The sequence below is a fragment of the Alligator sinensis genome, unplaced genomic scaffold, assembly GCF_000455745.1.
Source record: "Alligator sinensis unplaced genomic scaffold, ASM45574v1 scaffold353_1, whole genome shotgun sequence".
NCBI lineage: Eukaryota > Metazoa > Chordata > Crocodylia > Alligatoridae > Alligator > Alligator sinensis.
The window spans coordinates 2229162-2249466 of record NW_005842075.1 but is presented as its reverse complement, the minus strand read 5'-3'; the positions used below and the strand labels follow the sequence as shown (position 1 = coordinate 2249466).

At 41.4% G+C, this 20305-nt stretch overlaps 1 protein-coding gene across 1 annotated transcript in view; it reads right to left on the bottom strand.

Annotated features, from left to right (window-relative positions):
- Positions 1 to 20305, bottom strand: part of EIF4E (eukaryotic translation initiation factor 4E) — a 32913-nt gene that overhangs the window by 6972 nt on the left and 5636 nt on the right. The window contains exons 2-5 of the mRNA XM_006023689.2: positions 8768 to 8874; positions 6111 to 6206; positions 2624 to 2687; positions 397 to 510 (exon numbers count right to left, since the gene is read on the bottom strand). Coding sequence (XP_006023751.1) covers positions 397 to 510; positions 2624 to 2687; positions 6111 to 6206; positions 8768 to 8874 — 381 coding nt within the window. The remainder of the gene's footprint in view (positions 1 to 396; positions 511 to 2623; positions 2688 to 6110; positions 6207 to 8767; positions 8875 to 20305) is intronic.

The following is a 20305-nucleotide window of genomic DNA, read 5'->3' as shown; positions in this document are numbered from 1 at the left end:
ATATAAATAAAGTCTGGAGGTCTCTTGCTAAGAAGGCTTTTCCAATTGTAAATAAGAACCATTTACTTAGGATAGAAATATAACTGTATTACAGTGTTAGGGACACATACAACACCACCAGTGGCTGTAAGGTTATGCCAAATACCCTTAGGAGTAGAAGACACCTATTCATTCACTTGATTACGGGACACTGCACAAGCTTACAGATGCTTTGGATTTCAAATCTCATGTTTCAATACAATCCATGTTCTGTATGACAAAAAAAATATAGTCAGGCAAGATCTTCCAAAGAATATTTTTTAGTTTGCTATAGACTGGAAATGGAAACCCCATTAATTAGACATTAAAAATAAAACATGATTGTTTAGTTGCAAGATACAATGCCACAGAGCTTACTGTCTCTAGCCAGAAGCGATCAAGGTCACTTCGTCTCTGCTGTTTATTTAGTGTAATTAGCCACCGTCCTCCTCGCTTGTTTTTTTCATCTTCCCACATTGGTTCGATTCCATCCTATAAAGTATAATTAGAAATTAAAAAACAAATACAAGGGATTTTCTGTTTAATTACAAGCCCAAACAAAAGGAGGGGAAAAGTATTTAAGCAGCAATATAGAAACTAAATTTACAGTTGTCTGAGTTAACCCGCCTTGATAGAGAATTTGAAAAATAGCAGTGAATTGTCCCGCAGAATATCATGGTATCACAGATAAATACACAAAATATTTCCACCACTGCCACCACCAATTTCAAGTTAAGCAACTGGGAAGTTTAGGAACTAAATTCAACTAGTTTTGTCTACAAATGTTCCACAGATAATTGATTCAGACACAGCTCAGGTTAGACATCTGTTCTGACCTGCATGAAGCCAGGCAAAATAACCACTAGTTAGGACAAAAGCTCTCGAGATGCAGTCCCAGTTTTACCACTGACATCTGGTGCATCTTTGGTCAGATCAATTAGCTTCTGTGCTTTAATTTAGGCAGGTCCAAAATGGGAATTTCTCTCATCAAAAGGTGACTTCATAAAATGGCATAAAGAACATCTGTTTTGCTGAACCAAGAATAAAGAAACCTGAACCTATCAGCCATGTGAAAAAACAAAATCAATCTACCATTTAAAAGACAAAATGTGTTCTTTCTAATGCACAAAGAAAAGGCTTTGCACTGAAACTTAGTGATGCTTACTGCTCTGAGCCAGAAATCACTCTCACATCTATGCTGACTACGAAGTGTTATTTAAAATCAGTCATTAAAAGAGGCATGACTGAAAACACCCAATCAACAGGAAGAAGAAAAATGCCTCTATTAGTAACTTCAGAGAAGGCCACTTGATTATCTCTGCTTTATACAAATCTAGAGGAAAGCTGATGAAGTGTGCAGCAATAAAGGGAGCTAGTGGTGTCATTTCATTTCTCCACATTTGGCATGCTAATTGACAGCTATAGAGGTCACACTACTTCATCACCTTTACAGGCAAATCCTTTAGGTCAAGACTTAAGGACACGCCTGATAATACAAGAAAGTGTGCAGTGTGGTTGCCAGTTTTGTACCTGTTGCACATTCACAGAAAATGATTAACTGATACTTTTCATAAACACTAAGGACCAGACCCAAAAGAGAACCTAGACAAAAGTCAGACATGTGAAAGGGCAAGAACCATAAAACTAATCCCACCGCTCCCAACCCAAACCTCTTAAGTGTGTAAAAAGCTACATTTTCATTGCTAAGGTTCCCGAGAATGCTGCTATTACTGTGTATGCCTAGAATAATTATCACAAGTGAGCATTACAGGACCCATCAGATGTCCAGAAGCCATTTAGAATTCACAAACAAGGCAGGCAGATGCTCAGGGGAGCATGCGGGACTGAATGGAGGAAGGACAATCAAATGACTGAAAGGTATGCTAGCTGTCTCTACCCAAAAGGACAACGTAGGTGCCTTGAGTGCAGGAAGAAATTCCAGGTCATAAATTGAAAGTTCACACAGATACCTAAATTGAGGGGTGTGATTTCAGACACACCCTTCTCTTCAGCATCTCTTATTGGCTACTGTCAATCCCATTGCTCAGTATCTAGTTTACCCTGTGCATTACCAATGGAACCTAATTTGGGATTATATTTATTCTCAGAGCCCCTTCATGGATCTGGTGTTAAGTGAACCTATATGAGGAAAACAGGAGCCCAGAATTTTTTTTTTTTATTGGAGGAGCTCAAAGCTAAAACAACATTTCCTTTTTAGTGCCTCCCAGAATGGTCTTTCATGCCTCCCAGAATTGAAGATCTTTTCTACTGTGAAAAACCATTGAAGCCTATCAAGTATTTTAACACATACCTTGTAAAGATGTTACAATGCAAGCACTAATACAAGGGGATGAGTTTAAGTCTACCAGAAGGGTCATGAGCCAAAGTTTTCAGAATTGCTGAGTACCCAGCATGAACTTCAAAGTGAAGTGCTCTTTTCAGCACTGTCTCAAACTCAGACTGTTTAAGACACTCCCAGATTGACTTCCATTATCACCAGTCACTTCTGAAAAAAAATTGGCTATGATGTCTGAATTATGAAATAATACATTTGTCTGAAATTGTCATTTACATATAAAGAAAAAAAAAAAGGTGACTGGCATACCTTAAAGAGTGAGTAGTCACAACCAGGCATTAAATTACTAGACAGCTGGATATGGTTGTATAAACTATTTAAAACAAAAAGAAAAACAAAGCAATAAGATAAAATGAATTAAAAATGCTAAGCAGAATTTTAAGATACACCCTTTCCTGAAAAGTTGAAGAAAACTTATCTTTACGATACGATTAGCATGAAATAAACATTTTTTTCCAATCATGTCAAACTGAACTGAGGTTGAACTTTATTTTTAAAAGTTTTTTGATGCTACCCTAATTTTTTAGAAGAATAGAAACAATTCATGTTCTCTGAAGAATTTGAAACTCTAGAGCAGCAGGGGAGAAACTGATTATATAATGTCAATTTCCCCAATTCAGTTTTCAGGAATACTATCATAATTTCACCAAATTTTGATTTAAGGTAATTTCACCTGACATTTCATAAATTCATCATGTAAACATTCAGGATAAGCCACCAAATAAATAAATGTTTTGTTTAGTGTAATAAAAAGATAAAAGGATAAGATTGTTGTGGCTTTTCTGCTCAGAAGCATTGTTTTAAGAGACTTATTCCACCTTATCACATCTAATATAATTATTTTCAGCTTCAATGCTGTAGGCAGAGTATGTGAGATCCAAATAAGGCTGGAAGAGCGACAAGAGTTCAAGATTATGAAATGCCATAAAAAGCATATACTGTGCCAAAAGTAAGTTCACCACTGAGCAATGCGCAGGAAAAAAAAATTTGAAAACTGAGAAAGAACACTGTGACAGTGGGCTTAGAGTACTCTGAACTGGGAAGAAATGCTGCCGCTACAACAGGGGTGGGCAAAATAGAGGCTCCAGCTGGTGGCCAGACTCCATTTCCCAGCAGCCCTTACCTGCATCATTGACACTGGTTTCCATGGAGACTCCAGTAGCAGCAACTCTGTGACAGTGCAGGGCCAGGGTTCCTATGGAGACTGGCCCCAGCAGCACTGGGAGGGCAAGCAGCTGGGCATGGAGCTGCTCCAGGGCTCGGAGAGCAGACTTGCAGCTCTGCCCTGGCTCCAGACCATGCTGTCACCGCTGCAATATCCCAGGCCTGGAGCAGTTCTCCACACGGCTGCATGCCCTGCCCTTACTCTACAACCTCTGCTGTTGGATTAAGTGCAGAGCTTAGAATAGGACTGACAAAAAATTGCAGTTCCAGACCAGATGCCAAAAAAGGACTGCTAAAATAAAGGACCAGCAATTGTTTTAAAGAACAATCCAGTTAATGCAAGGCAAGAGAATACAATAAAATTCAACTGGACCTTTATTTCAGTAGCATCTCTAAAAAAACACCATCTAATGTGAACAGTTTCACTGACTGGGTGAAAAAAGCCAAAATGGTTTAAACTACTGCTGTATCCAATTCCTAACTAGAGACACCTAAGCTAGCAAGTGTTCTATTCAGTTATCCACTCAGATCCTGGTAACAAGCAAACTCAGGCTTACTTCTTAGCAGACAGATTAGCTAAGAACCATGTATTTAGAGCAGCAATATTTAACCCCTAGCCCACAGAGCCACGGCATACAGCCTGCAGGGCTCCCCATGTGTTGGAAAATTTGGCAGCAGAGAGCAGTGGCAATCAATACTGCCACCCCTGCCACCTCACTGCTGTTAATTTCCCAAGCTCCACACAACTGGATTGGGGCCAAGCTGCTGCTGCTGCCCCTGCCTCCTCACTTGGTGCATTTTGGCCAAGCTGCCTCCTCCTGCATGACTGTATCCAAGTCTCATGTGCTGGATCAAGCCAGCTGGCAGGATCTGGCGCACAGACAGACTGGGCACAGCCCATGAGGCCCATGTATGCAAAAAAACCCCCAAACAAACAAACAAACAAAAAATCAGAATACTAGATCTCCATCTACCAGCTTCCCAAACAAGGATGGGACTAGTGGAACTGGGTCTTCCTTTGCTCATCAAGCAGTAGCTGGAAAGCAAAAACTCACAACTGATTCACACCCCACATCTAAAGTATTCAGGATCAAAACTCATCACCCTTAGACTAACCCTATGGAGCAAATGCCAATGCTGGCTGCTTGAACAGAACTCTACAGAAAGATCCCCTGGGACATCAAGTTTTCCCATGTGGACAGCATGAATAGTATATTTGTCCAGAGCCATTCTCTCTAGCATGTCAATTTTTATTACATCTATTGGTAGCCTACATCCATACCAATAAAAGTATTCAAGTTGCCACATCCAGATTTCCCTACCTCTCATATATAGAGAGCTGCATGTAACAAAATCCTGATTTTACTACACAGAAGAAGGTAGCTAGCCGGTGTTTAAAGAAAAGCTAAACAAACAGCACGACTCCTTTTCTAACCGACTCTTCTGCTTCCCTCCTCTAGTAACACAACCTGCAAAACTTGGAAAACCAAAATGTTAAATTCATTAAAACAAGAACTAGGAAAGCAACACTATTCAAACTTCATTCCTATGACCAATGTAATATTTGAAATTGGCTCCTAACTGCAGGGGGGAGGGGAAGGGGGAGTAGGGACAGCAGTTCCTTCTAATTTTCAGTTGTGTAAAGGTTACTCTGCTCAAGTCTCACAAGACTCTCATATCAGTTGTGTTGAAGAATGATATGCTCTGGAATGTTTACAAGAGTAAGAGGACTAAGAATTTACTGGGAAAGTTATAGGCTTTGTTAAAGTCTCTAACTTTCCAATCTAACATGGGCATATACCAGTCTCCTTAGTGCCATCTTTGTTCAAATAAGAGCTTTTATTTCAGAACAGCTTTAACTTGTTTCTGCAGTTCGCTCATATTCCAGTAATTTATCTATCGTCTACACAATTTACTTGGGCAACCTGGCTAATAAATGAGAAAGCTATTTTCCAAGAGAAAGTTGTTTGTTTTTTTTAAATAGCATAGTTTTAAATAATTTCCGAAAATACTGACTAAGTGTTTAACTTGATGCACTTTAAGACTGATGTTTGGAAGCGTCAAGCACCTACACTCTGAATACAGGTCTCCATGAAGTATCAAAGGACGGGAACCAACATTTTTAATCTCAAATTTCCAGACAGAAGACAGAACAGTGTTATGGCCTTTGCATACCAGAGTTACTTCGTCAACTGAGTTGTATGACTACACAGTTTAGTCTACCCATTTAAACCCTATACATAGCAAGAGCAGACTGAGAGCCAAAAAACAAGAAACCACCTGCTTAATCTAAATAAATGTACAATTACATCACCACCAGTACAAGTGGCAATATAAATTGATATTTAGAATACAGAAAAACCCATAAATAAATTATTTACCTCCAAGTGACATGTTTCAAAAGTTCATTTGGAAAAATGAAATGGACTTTCCCTTAAGCCCCTGAAATAGATTTGAACTTGCACTCCAGATGCTAACATTTATGGTAGTAGAAGCATGTACACAATTCCAATATGCTATGGATTACTACATAGATTTAAAGAAAAAAAAAGAAATTGAACACTTTACTTACGCCCAGAAATCTTCAACAGTATCAAACTTTGAAATCAGACGAAGGTTTGCTTGCCAGGTTTTGCTTTTGTCATTTTTAAAGAACCAGAGGGCCCATCTAAAAAAATTATATGCTATACATTAAAAATAAAATTCAGTGCTGAAAAGGACTGACAATTATCCAGTTAGCAATTCCAGACAAGATTAGACCCTGCCATTGAAATAACAGCATGAAAATCTGCTCCAGGGCCCAGGTTGTTGGGAGAAATTCTTAAGACAGACATCTGGGTTCCAATTCTGGACCTTGGGCCAGTAAAAAAAAGCATTTGCACCTTAAATGGAAGGGAGACTTAGCTGATCAATTTTTGCACAGCTATTTAAAAGGCTTTAAGTGGTAATGACCATTTGCATCAACTTAAGAAGAGAGGTTTTTGCTTGCAACTACTGATAAACTAATAGTCTGGTATGTGTAAGTAAACTCTTGGTTATAGTTTGTGAAAGACTGATAACTTGACAAGTTAGGAATACTTCTATACTTTTAGCTCTTTGTCCCTTCGCCTACATGGCTTTTCAGATGGATCCTGATGGAAGCTTAATAGAAAACCCATTATTGCTCTCAGAAATTCTCTTTAAACTACCCTTGAGATTTAAAAGTGTAAAATCTCTTATGGGAAATACTTTCCTTAACACATCTTGACAGAACATAACTTCAGAAATACAGTACCAGCTGGAATTATCAGAGGGAAAGAAAAGGAGGATATTATTCAAGACGTCATTCTATTCCTAGTTCTTGCCCAAAGCTACAGAAAAAGTTTTGGTACTAGTTTTAGCCCAAGAACAAACAATGTCTGCAGATTACTAATGAATGCTGAACAAAGATAAAAATCAGTATTCTTTAATGCGTTGCAACTTATAATTTGCAAAAACAAGTGTAGTTTCTGTAATTGTAGTTGACAGAAAATTGTATCTAACATTTAAAGACATTTAGTCTCTAAGCTTAATACTTCCACCGCAAAAAGGTTAGCCTAAGTTTAAGTTAGAGAATGTCTGTCCCTTGGACAGTTTCTTCATTCTCTACAGAGCTCAATCAAAAAAGTGACAAAGAGCACCCAACAGTCTGATCTGCAAACAGCTCTTTAGCTTTATATGCTGAAAAATAAAAGAACAAAGAAACAAAAAAAAAAAAGCCCACCCTCAACTATACTTAAAGTTCTCACCATACGCTTAATGGTTTGACAAAAATTGCCTTTTTCATAAGTAATCTAGTGAACTCAATATTTTAGATCAGTTGTAATCACGTCCAGTAACAGTTAAATGGTAATAACTGCCATGTTATTCACCTATTCCTTAGATTTCCATTTTGCTTTACAGTGGTGGAAAATTCTAAGAAAATAGCCACTGGAGTTTTCTGAAACTATCAAATTCTGCTGAAAAAGCTAGTAGTCTCAGGGACACTACCCACATAATTAATCTTGATTAAATGTGGTTTCTTCTCTATCTTTTCCTATGAATAGATACTAAATTAGGTGAGGTCTCGGAAAAAGACTGACACAGAAAAATTAATGCAACTAGGGGTGCTCCAATAGAGATTTTTGGGGCCGATACCAATAGCCGCTTTTTAAGGAGGCATATCTGCCGATACTGATCAGATTTCTGATACACAGCTTGAAGAGCAGTGTCCTGCTGACATGTCTTTGTGTGTGGGGGGGGTGGGAGGGGGTGAAGCAGATTGAGGCCCCCGCGGTGAGGGAGGGAGCGGGGCTGGGGCAGGCCCTGCTCAGCCGGAACAGGGTGGGGCACAGGATGGAGCTGCGGCTTGTCTGGGGGATAGGGGGAGAGAGGGGCGGTGGCTCCTGCTGCTGGATGCACCCCCAGAGGGCATGGGGGACACGTGCCCTCTGGATCTGTGCAGGGCGTGTCCAAGTTGCTGCTGCGGGCTTGAGTCAGGTTTTCGCAGGGCCCTTCTCAGCAAGGGCTGGGCCAGGCTGCGCTTGGGGCGGGTGGTGGCGCTGGGAAGGAGGCTACGGGAGGAGCTGCAGTCACCCCAAAATTTGCTGTAGGCCCCCCCGCACGGTCTGCCCCGAGCGCAGCCCGGCCCAGCCCCCACCAGGACGAGCCTGGCACAGACCTGGCCCCAGCCTGCAGCGGCTGTTTGTCTTCACCCTGTGCACAGAGCCAGGGGTCACACTCCTTCCATGCCCACGTGGCGTGTGCACAGTGGCGGGGGGCGCCCCCCCCTCCCCCCCGGACGAGCCGTGGCTCCGTCCTGTGTCCCACCCCAGCTCGGCAGAGCCTGCGCCAGTCTTACTCCCTCCCACAATCTGCACCCCCTGCCATGCCCCTTCCCCTCCTCCCACAACAGACTTACCAGCTGGACGCAATTCTTCAAGCTGCCAGGTTGTGCTCCTTGCTGCCTACGTCCTGCGTGTGGCTACGTGTATGTTCAAGGCATTTAATCGGCCAAACTATCGGCCACATTAGGCAACAAATGCTGATTTCTGATATAGTCAATCTTCTTTGTATCACTGCCAATGCAATATTGGGCCGATGCATCAGTGCACCTTTAAATGCAACACTTTTCTTTGTGAAATACATGGTATTAAAACAAAATTATGAGAATTATGATGAAATACTTGCCTATAGAATCACAAAGTCTAGTGGCAGAAGAACAGTACTCACCTGTTTTGTAGTGGATGCTTAATATACTGTTCAGGACTGGCAACCTCCTGAGTAGGTGCTGTCTCAGTTTTCTCTTCTTCTGAAGTTTGAGGGTTGGGAGTGGTTTCCTGCATTAATAATAATAATAATAATTTAAAAAAATCAGAATTATTTCTCTTTCAATTTCATTTTTCAGGCATTACCCCTTCACTTCCACCACCCAAAGAATAAGAGGTTTAGGTTCCCTCACCCTTTTCTGATTAGCAGTCCCGGATCATAGCACCCAAACACATGACTTGAAATACCTGCAACCATCTACTCATCAACATATTCTTGATCTTAGGAGATCATAATATTAGTGTAATTTTGCTCACTGGATTTTTTTTTTCCAAACCCACTTTTATTCTACTGTAGTTTATGCAGGATATTTCACAAGCTAGAATGGACTAATACCTACTATTAGTATCTTTTAAATGCTTGAGTTCAAGGAATGTGCTTTTTACACTGAAGATTTAAAATAATTAATACACAGCCCAGATTTAAGTAATTAGTGATTCTTAAGCTGTCAGCCATGCCAAAACTACAAGGAGAAGCCAGGTAAGAGAATGATATGATTTTAAGTCCAATATTGAGTGGATTATTATTGGAAAATAGATATCCTCAGCTTTATAATGTATAACATTAGCTTTTGGCCCTAAGCATATGAAAGAACTTTAGGACTACCACTACAGGCTCAAGACTAAACTCTATAATACTATATTTCACAAAGTGTCATTTACAATGCTTGTATTCCGAACATAAAATTAAGCAAAGCAGTGCGCGCTAAATGGTAGTATATTCTTAACTAAAAGAAATACTCAGATTTTAAAATGTACTGTCACAACAGCTTAGAACACAACATTTCCACCTGCTACTGAAACAGGCTCCTTGATTCAAAACATCATTCTGCATTGGTATTAGGAGAATATGAACAAAACCAAAAAAAACACACAGTGCTTTTAAATGGGATATGAAAAGTAGCCCGCGTCAGAGGGAAATTCAGGTTGTGTTGCTCCTAAAGCTTGCAGCTGAATTCCAGAACTATAGTGTGGCATTTGAAATTGTAATGTCATTCTGTCAGACCTTCAGGAAGCACAAAGCTTTATTGTCAGACCAACTGTTTCCCACAGTTACTGCCATTCCCCTTCATTTACAATCCTTGCTAGAACACTACAGAGACAAGGAATGAAGGACACAGTTCGTTCCCTACATTTAACACAAACAAAGCTATATACAGTTGATTCTGCACAAGACAGCACTTTAGTAGCATTCCACATACACTGCAAATCCTACCTACAATATGCCAACATTTTCTAGACAGTCCTAAACTCAATAGTACAAAATGAGGATTAAAAGCTAAGAATTTACATTTTGTGGTTTTAGTGGAACAAGAGCAATGTTTAAGTGATCAAGTTCAGCTGCAGAAAGTCACCTAATTAAAAGAAATGCTCTGCTCACAAATCTTTAAGAGTTCCTCATAATTCAGCAGCATCTGAACAACTGAATAATAAAGTAGATTTGAAAGAGCAACATGACCAATCATGTGCAAGTCTTATCAGTGCCAAGCAAGTTTTGTCAAGTGGCATCTGAATTCACCTAATGCAATCATCTCCGTATTTCTGTTACACCATTAAACTTTACAGATCCTGACACTAACATACCATTTTGTCTTACTTTGTAAACTTTATATGTAATTAGTCCTAAGAATCAAAAACAATGTTACTTCAATACTACAAGTAGCACTTCAGTTTTGAACACGAATATTCTAATGCTACCCTATGCAAAATGTTTCTTGATAGGGCAGTGATTCTTAACTAGGGTGAGATAACACCCTGGGGTGCTGTCAGATCCTTTTAAGGGTGATGCAGTGTGTGAACACCTATACCACTGGCAAGAAAACCAGATAAAAAAAGTCCAAAAACACTGTCAAGAAACAGTATAAAAAACATTCTGACCTGTTGTGGAATTTGAGCTCTTTGTAACAAATTGCTCTATTATTTTTCAAGTCAAAAAACCAAGTGAAAGCTAAGAGATTAAATTTTCAGAGAGGGTCTAACAAAATTGAGAACCAGTACAACAGGGTGTTATGTAAGTGACATGACTGAAATTAGATTCCAGTATCGAAGGTGCCGATATTTAAGACTTCACTGTTGATTCAAACACAGATATTTTACATTTCTGCCTTTACTATTTATTAGTATTTTATTTACTCGAATACAAGATGACCCTAAATATAAGATAAACCTCCACCCCCAATAATTAGATTCTATATATAGAAAATGTATAACATTTGTTAAAATGTTCCAGGTATAGAATCTATTTATTGAGATGTCTTGAATTTGTTCCCCTTCCAATGCTACAGCAGGGGAAATAAATCTGGGGGAGGGACCCCCTTAACCCTTGCCCCTCACTTCTCTCTGCAGACCCTTTCCCCCCTACCCTACTGTTAGACCCTGATCTCCATAAGCACACTGAAGTAACGGACAAATTTGAAAATGCTGTCCATGAAATAAACATGCCTGTGTACTCACAGACCTAGTTTTAGCACAGGTACTCTATGAACACACTTTTAAGCAGCACGCCTGTACCTACTTGTACATAGTACAAACTAATATATAATACAGACTGAAGCCAAAAGGCTCAATTACGGACCTACCAAAAACGTCATGCAAGTGCACAGCAACTCCTTTAATTCTGCAGTTTCCCCCGCATGCCCCCCTGCTGTTGATTGGTGGGGGCCCCCACTGCTCACTTTTGAATGGCAGGGAGGCGAAAACCATGTTTTTAAATATGACATGGTTTTTGCCTCAAGGTGCTGATTAGCCAAGGGGCCCCAGCAGCCTTGCTGCTTGTTGTTGACCAGCTGGGAGGCAAAAGCCATGCCATATTTCCCTACTCATGATTTACCATTTAGTTATTTGGGCTGGGCCCTAGAGGCAACAACATTTCAAGCCATGGTGACCCTACAGCTCAGCACTGCTCAGTGTGTGTGTGTGTGTGCGTGTGTGTGTGCGTGTGTGTGTGCGTGTGTGTGTGCGTGTGTGTGTGCGTGTGTGTGTGCGTGTGTGTGTGCGTGTGTGTGTGCGTGTGTGTGTGCGTGTGTGTGTGCGTGTGTGTGTGCGTGTGTGTGTGTGTGTGAGATCCAGATTTCCCCTAACCCCATATGATCCATGTGCTAATTAGCCCCTCAGTCATGACTGGAACTGCGTTCTTGTCATGAGTCCTGGGATCCTCCAAAAACGTATACATAGATGAGGCACAGGGCAACGTTGTCTGGCTACACCTCATGGACAGCGAGGTCACATTAATCATATTGGACAAGCTGAGAGAGAGGGGGTGACAGAAGGGTTCTGCGTGGACTGTTTGGGGTCCCCGTTTGGTGACATTTAAGGCTGGTGAAGGAACAGGAATCACTGGAAATGGGAAGGAAAAGCGCAGCTCAAATGTGGGTGTGAAGAGGACAGTCTAAATGTCTTCAATGTGGTAGCTCACCATGACTTTTAAAAGAGCTGGCACTGAAGGGGACTAAGCAGACCACCATTTTTCATATAGACATTCAATGTAATCTTGTCAAAATTCAAGGGTGAGAAGTCAGTTCACTTACTACACTTGCTGTAAGAACCCCTTTCCCTCATTAGCCCTTCCTGTTTAGCTCTTTCCTTAGTGTGTAGTGTAATAGTTGCATTTATTTTTTAAGACTATTTTTTTTCCCTTGGAGCTGTGTAAAAGATGCATAGAAAGAGAAAACATTATAAAGTGGAAACTTCGAAGTGACCAGTAAGTTGTTAAATGTACCAAGTGAACTTCACACTTTCACATTTTAGGGGACTAATAATCATATCAGATAATATACCTGTAACAACAACAGTAAGTAAAGAATATTCAGACTGCCACTTTAAAGGGGTTGCTTGAAATTATTTCTCCTATAATTAAATACAAAGAGAAACAGACTTATTTGTCCCCAGCAAAACCTTGGCTATTATTTAGAAGTGGAAAACAGGATCCAGGTTTGGAAAAAAACATTTCCTCCTCCTATATTTATTATTACATAGAAATAGAACTTTGACCCAAACGATGACCTCCATAACTGAGAGAATTTATTGCATGTCATAGCAGTAGGAAATTTTGAAAAGCATTTTCCCAGTAATTTTTTCTACTAAACAGTAGAATATCCCAGTAATTATTTCTACTTTGTTCAACAGCCTACTCAAGGTTGTGGAACAAAGCAGTTCTTTAAATACCTGAAGAATAAAATCTTAAAATCTTTCTTCTTCCATCAAACCAGTCAGCTACTTTTCTCTATGTATCAGTGCAATGTTGGCTGTAAAGGTGAATGGCAACACAAAAAATATTAGCAGGAAAGCAGAAATTTTGCAGCCCTTTAAGGAAAATTAGTTAAAAACTTTTATCTGCCTACACTATTTCTGGTAACCATTTCTATGAACCAATATTGAATGGAAAATGCTCCACCTGAGAACCTATCACATCAGGTTTTGCCATCTGACAGTAACTTTTTGGTAACTAAAGTTACATTAGTATTTAAAAAAAAAAGTTTTAGGTTGGGATCCTTTATGGCTACCTGAAGCCAAAACTCCCCCACAATTGCTGCCTGATAACCAACTTCAAAGGCCCAGCAACAGCCAACTGCAGATCCATGTGACACTTGCCTACACAACTGCCTGAAAACCTAAACAAAGTAGTTAATGAGATTTGGTAAGCAGCAAGACACGAGTGTTGCTGCATACAGCGTAAATTTTGAAAAAGGTCATTCCACCAAGCCTAAAGGAAAGATGTCTGCTTCCAAGCACTTCTGAGAATGGTTTCACATACCTAGAAGTTTAACTGAATTACAGCAGTTTAATCGTAGTTGTATTGGGCTTAAATAGACCAAAACAGGAAGAGTTATTCTAGGGTAAGAATCTCAGGCTTTGTTCATTAATCCTACTTGTTTGCGTTTCTTTTAATTTTTCACATTCCTCATGCTCCTCAGACCATCAGCCCAAATGTTTAAACCATGCAGCATCTCCTATTATTAATAAAATGCGAAGTATATTAAATCAATTCTTTTGGAATTCAAAACCCATTTCTGGTGGCCAACATGCACAAAAATATTAGTATTTTATAGTTAGTTATAACTGTTTTAATACAAAATTTTAAGTACTCTGCTTTATATGCATTAGATTGAACTGTTAAATCAAACTGTACATGATCAAGTGGTAAAGTCCTAAAAACTGTATTTGAGCAAGTATCACTACTGAAGATTGTTTTCAAATTATTTTACTGTTATTCATGAATAAATATATTTCTTAATCTAAAATTAAGTTTGGGACGGATGTAAGCAAAATTTTATTTTCACTACATTACCTTTTTCTGCACATGTAAAGGTAAAGGAGAGTAGCAAATCTCAGCCTTATTATCTGCTAAAGTGGGAGGCTCTCTAGGGCCAAACTAGATTCCTGATGCATAGTGTTTGATACAGAATTTAGACACATCTTTCTGTACTAATGTTCAGAGTTGGTATTTTTGCAGAAAAAATTGCATATTCACAGCTTTTTGAAAGAAAGTGTGTGTGTGTGTGTGTGTGTGCACGCGCGCGCACACACACACGTACATACGTACGTACAGCAACCAGCTTCTGGACCTTGGGACTTTCATCGGAATTTATTATTTTCACCTCAATACCTTTATGACAACAAATAGATGAATGAAACAAAAGCTAAACATTCTGGTAGGTGGAGAACAAACAACATAGAGACAATACAAGCTGCTTACTCAGGTTGCCCTACTGTCCTGTTCAGAAGTGATCTTGATTAGACTGTTTTAAATTCTGCAGAGAGGACATTTAGAGCTCTGTAGTACAAATTTAGGAAAGTCCCTTAATATTTAATGGCAGGCACTGTAAAGTCTATCCTCATAGGACATGCTTATCACTCTTATTACGGATGTTTGGATATAAATTATTGGTCTTAGGAACTTTTTACATTTGGTGAATTTTCTTTTGGTGTGTTCTGATTTATTCTACATAGGGTTTTTTTGCTGGGTGCCACCTTCTTCACCAGGGTCTACACTTGATCTGAGTCGACAAGAGGCCGAGAAGTAATACGGCTTACAAACCAACTAAAAAAGGCGGATCACGTATTCCTCAGGCCAGAGAACTACAGTTGTGTAGTTTCCAGTGTAATGAGAAGTATACTGAGTGTGAATGTCAGGAAAAGATTTTTATAATGAAATACAAAACAGGGGGACAAGCAACAAAAAAACATATAGAATAGTTTCTCTATAAGAGGCAAAACAATTATTGTAGCAAATTTATGGCAAAATTACTAGATATCATCCCACGCACAATTCAAAGTGCTAGCTTAAAAATCCATTTTGGACAATGTAAAGAATTCACTTAAATCTGCTTGCACAGCAAAAGTTACTATGCTGAGGTTACAGATTCAACCAGGCATTCAAGTCCTGGTAACAGTTATGATCTAACCAAGTATAGATGTGAAGTGACTATAAAGGATACAACATATCTAAATTTTCACTTTAATAATTTGGCACCTATTCCCCCTCAAAACAATGAAGCTTGCCAAAGGAGAGGCATTGCTACTTCTTTAAAACACTGCATGTATACTATTAGTATTAGAACTCTTTAAGACTGAAACAAGTGAAACTTTAAAATATAGAATTCTTTAGTATAAGGTGGCTGTTATTATAATTGCTAGTTCTGATCGAGTTATGCAATGGCAGTCAGGAACTTTTGATACCCATTCATTTGAAAATTAAAGCTTAAATTAAAGATAACACTTGCCAACATTCTTTAAACAGTCCAGGTTCTTTGGATAATCTAGAAATTCTTCAGTGATATATGCTATCATTTAAATTGAAATGATGTATATAGAATATCTAATCTAACCATATATGCATTACTTGTCTTCAGAGACAGATCTACATATGGGGATAACACCATGGCAACAGGTTCCATTCACCACTGCCAAAGAGATCCCCAACACAATACTTGCTGGTAGTCCCATGGTTGGAAGATTGGAATTACAGAGGGCTTCATGTCCATGCCCACATTTCTCTTATATGTTTTCAAATGGATCTAAAAATCAAAATATTTCTTTAAAATTAACACTAGTAATTAAATTTAACATTACTAATCCTCAAAACTGCCATCTTTGTCTTCTCTGTCTCACACTGACTGATGACTAAGATTCTAAAAACAATTACAACTTTAAAACAACAAAGCAAAGTTCTTGAAACTGGAAATTAGGGGTGAGCCAATAAGATTTTGGGGGTTGGTACAGATAGCCAATTTTTAAGGAAGCATACCAGCTGATACCGATCCGATTTCTGATACCAGCCTGGCAGCTTGCAGAGCTGTGTACAGCTGGCAATTCTGGTGGGGTGGAAGGGGAGGGAAGGGGCACAGATCAAGGCCCCCATGATGAGGGAGGAATGGGGCTGGGGCAAGCACTGTCCAAGCTGCCCTCCTTGCTGCCTACGTACTGCACTGCAGCTGCGCACACGCACAGGCATTTATTAGCCAAATTATTGGCAAAAAAGGCTGATTTCCAATGCGATCAATTTTCTTTATATCGGTGCCAATCCGATATCGGACCAATATATCGGTGCACTTCTACTGGAAATGTCAAGTTGCTGGATTCATTAAATCATAGAAAATTAGGATTGGAAGGGACCCTAGGAGGTCATTTAGTCCAACCCCCTGCTCAAAGCAGGACCACCCCCAACTATATAACCCCAGCCACAGCTTTGTCTAGCCTGGTCTTAAAAAACCTCCAAGGATGGAGGTTCTGGATTCAAAGGGATGTAAATCGTATCTTAAGATCAAGTAAGCATTTGAGTCAACATTATGAATTGGAAAGTTTTAAGATTCCAAGGGACATTAAGTGATATATTAAGAGCATAGGATAGTCTTTATGAACCAATTCAATCAAGTTTCCTCCTATGCAGAAGTTCTCACATACAGGCATCCTGCATCTTATGCGCATTTAATTTGCACAAATTCAACTATATGCGGGTGGGGAGGGGCTTGAGTCTGCACATGGCGCTGCTGCTTACCTGGAGACCCGGCCACCACCATGCTGCCAGCGGTGACTGCCTCTAAAACCTCCCGCCACCACCATGGAGCTGTGCCCAGAGTTGTGTGGCTGGCCGCCAGGCGTGGTGGTGGCCGGGCGGCACGCAGCCATCCCCACCACCACCCCACGCTGCACCACTGCCGCCAGCCGCACAGCTCTAAGCACAGCTCCACGGTTGCAGCAGGAGGTTTTGGAGGCAGAGGCAGTCACCGCTGCCACGGTAATATGCAATTTCACTATACGCGATTTTCACCTTTACGTGCTGCCTTTAGAACATAACCCCCACGTAAGATGCAGGATGTCTGTATGCAGAATGAGCTAAATATACCGGCAAATTACTACAAGGCTGGAATATTTAAAGCCAGGCAAGAATTCTGAGAGTTTTATTCTGTGAAACTGAACATGCACTGAAGGTCTTTTATCAGAAATATTATGGCATTCAATTGAAACTCCAAGATTTGAGCACAAGAGGGAATGTTTACAAATTAACAGAGATGCACCAATACATTGGTTCCATATTGGATTGGCAATATATTTCCTTCCGTATAAGGAAAATTGAAATTATCAGTAATCAGCATTTTTAGGCTGATGTGGCTAATAATGTTGCTGATAAGTGTCCTGTGCCTGCATGCAGCTGCAGTGCAGCAAGTAGGAGACCAGGAGCGCAGCTCTGCAGTGAGGAGAGCAGTAGGGCTGTGTGAGGCTTCGGACTGTGCTTCGGATCCAGAGAAGCTTTGGCCACTTCGGCATCTGAAGCAGCATGTCCTGATCGAAGTGCTAGCTTCGTTAGGCTTTCCAAAATGGTTCAGAGCTTCCAAACTGCTTCGGAAAAGCTTTGGAGCTGCCTCGGAGATCCAGCCATAGGGTATAAGGGAGAATCAATTAAATATCTATAACTTGGTTGTTTTTTGTCTGATTTGGATGAAACTTGCAGGGGTGGTAACCTCTGTTGAGAGCATGACGCATGCCAAATTTCAAGAATATCGGTACAGGGGTTTTGTGGGAACTGCACCCCAAATTCTTGAAAGCAAAACTCATGCTTTGTAGGTGTGAACAAGCAACAATTAACACCTACAAAACCACAAACTAAAGAGAGGAAATAAACAATACAGGCAATCAACTGCCCCAAGACAGACACAGTTGCACAAGCGCCCATGCTACACGTTTTGCCTGTCAGCAGCTAGAGGTGAAGGGTCCCAGAACCCAGAAGCCCTGTATCTATCTTCTTGACAGCTGGAAGGCGTCATGGCCTCAGCAGGGGCTACCATCCCTGCAGCTTTCACCCTGCTGCGCCTTAACACACAGGCTGCTTCGGCCAGATCAAAGCAGGAACCCGGTCCGGAGCTCCGGATCGAATCACTTGGATCCGGCTGCTTCGGATGCCAAAGCTGCCTACTCGCACAAGCCTAGAGAGCAGCTGGGTCCAGCTGGTAAGTCTGTTGTGGGGGGAGGGGTGGGAAGGAGGCGAGGGGGAAAGATCGAGGTTCCAGCAGTGAGGGAGGGAGTGGGGCTGGGGCAGGCGCTGTCAAGCTGGGGCAGGACATGGGACAGAGCTGCAAGAAGATTATCTGGGGAAGGCGTGGTGGGGCATGGCCCCCAGATCTGCATGAGGGCTGGCTGGGGCTGGGCTCTGCCTGGCAGGGGGGCTGAGCTGGGGCTGCACTCAGGGAAGACAGCAGCAGCACTGGAAAGGGGGGTACAAAGGGGAGGGCTTGCAGCCACACCAAAATTCACCGTAGCAAAACATACCCAGTGCTGCAGCCATCCACCCTAAGGACAGCTTGGCCTAGCTCCACCCAGCCAGGGGGAGCTTGGTGCAGCCATAGCTCCAGCCCACAGCAGCATCCCACAGTCGCCTGGTACACAGATCCGGGGGCACGCACCCCCCCCCACCGCCCCCATGTCCTCCGGGGTGCGTACATTGACGGGAGCTGGCCCCCATCCCTGCACCACCCAGACTAGCCGCCAGGACTACCCCTGCCCCAGCCCCACTCCCTCCCTCCCTCACCGCAGAGGCCTTGATCTGCACATCTCCCCACAACAGACTTACAAGCCCATTGCTGCTCTCTGCACTGCCGGGCTGCATATTGGCAATTGGATCAATACCGGCTGATATGGCTTGTTAAAAACTGACTATCATATCAGCCCAAAAATTCTCTATCGGCGCATCCCTACAAATTAGATTTCTCTACCATCAGAAGTGACATTACTTCTGCATATATTTGTGAGAAGTCAGGTATCATCATTCAAAGATTGAATTATATGACTAGGAACGACCATTAAAAATACTGCATATTTTAAAAAATTCTACATCATCTGCCTTACTGTACCTTTGGTACATTCCACTTTATACACACCATCAATTTTGAAATGGCAACAGTTTGTGAACATCTTGGAATGATGTATTCTATAGATCAGGGGTGGCCAACCTGCAACTCCAGAGCCACACGTGGCTCTTCAGAATTTAATATGCATCTCCTTGAATCTTTCCACGAGCACACACTGACCAAATTCCAAATGGAAGCTGGTCACCATGTGCTTGTGCAAAGATTCAAGGAGACGCATATTAACTTCTGAAGAGCCACATGTGGCTCCTGAGCCGCAGGTTGACCACCCCTCCTATAGATGCTGGTTCCATGTATTAGTCCTCACTGGATTAGTGTTCAAAGCTTGTACCAAACTGGTTTCAAATTTATTTTTTACAAACATCTTTTGGAAAAATTTGGGGGGGAAATGATTTTTGCAAGTCCTAAACTGAAACTCAAAATTACCTTAGGCTGCCCCAAAACTTTCCTCTTACATAAAAATGAACCATGCTATATTTCATAGATTTCATAGACATTAGGGCTGGAAGGGACCTCGGAAGATCATCGAGTCCAGCCCCCTGCCCAAAGGGCAGGAAGTCAGCTGGGGTCATAGGATCCCAGCAAGATGAGCATCCAGTTTCATCTTGAAGGTGTTCAATGAAGGCGCTTGAACCACTTCCGGTGGCAGGCTGTTCCAGACCTTGGGGGCTCGGACAGTAAAGAAGTTCTTCCTTATGTCCAGCCTGAAACGGTCTTGTAGTAGTTTGTGACCATTCGACCTCGTCATCCCTTGGGGTGCTCTGGTGAACAAACGTTCCCCCAGATGCTGGTGGTCACCCCTGATAAACTTGTAGGTGGCCATCAGATCACCCCTGAGCCTGCGCTTTTTCAGGCTAAAGAGCCCCAGGGCTCTCAGCCTGTCATCGTAGGGTCTGTTTCCCTGACCTCTGACCATGCGCGTGGCTCTTCTCTGGACTCTCTCAAGCTTCTCCACATCCTTTTTGAATTGTGGAGCCCAAAACTGGACACAGTACTCCAGCTGCGGCCTCACTAAGGCCGAGTACAGGGGGAGAATGACGTCCCAGGATTTGCCTGAGAAGCATCTATGGATACAAGCCAGC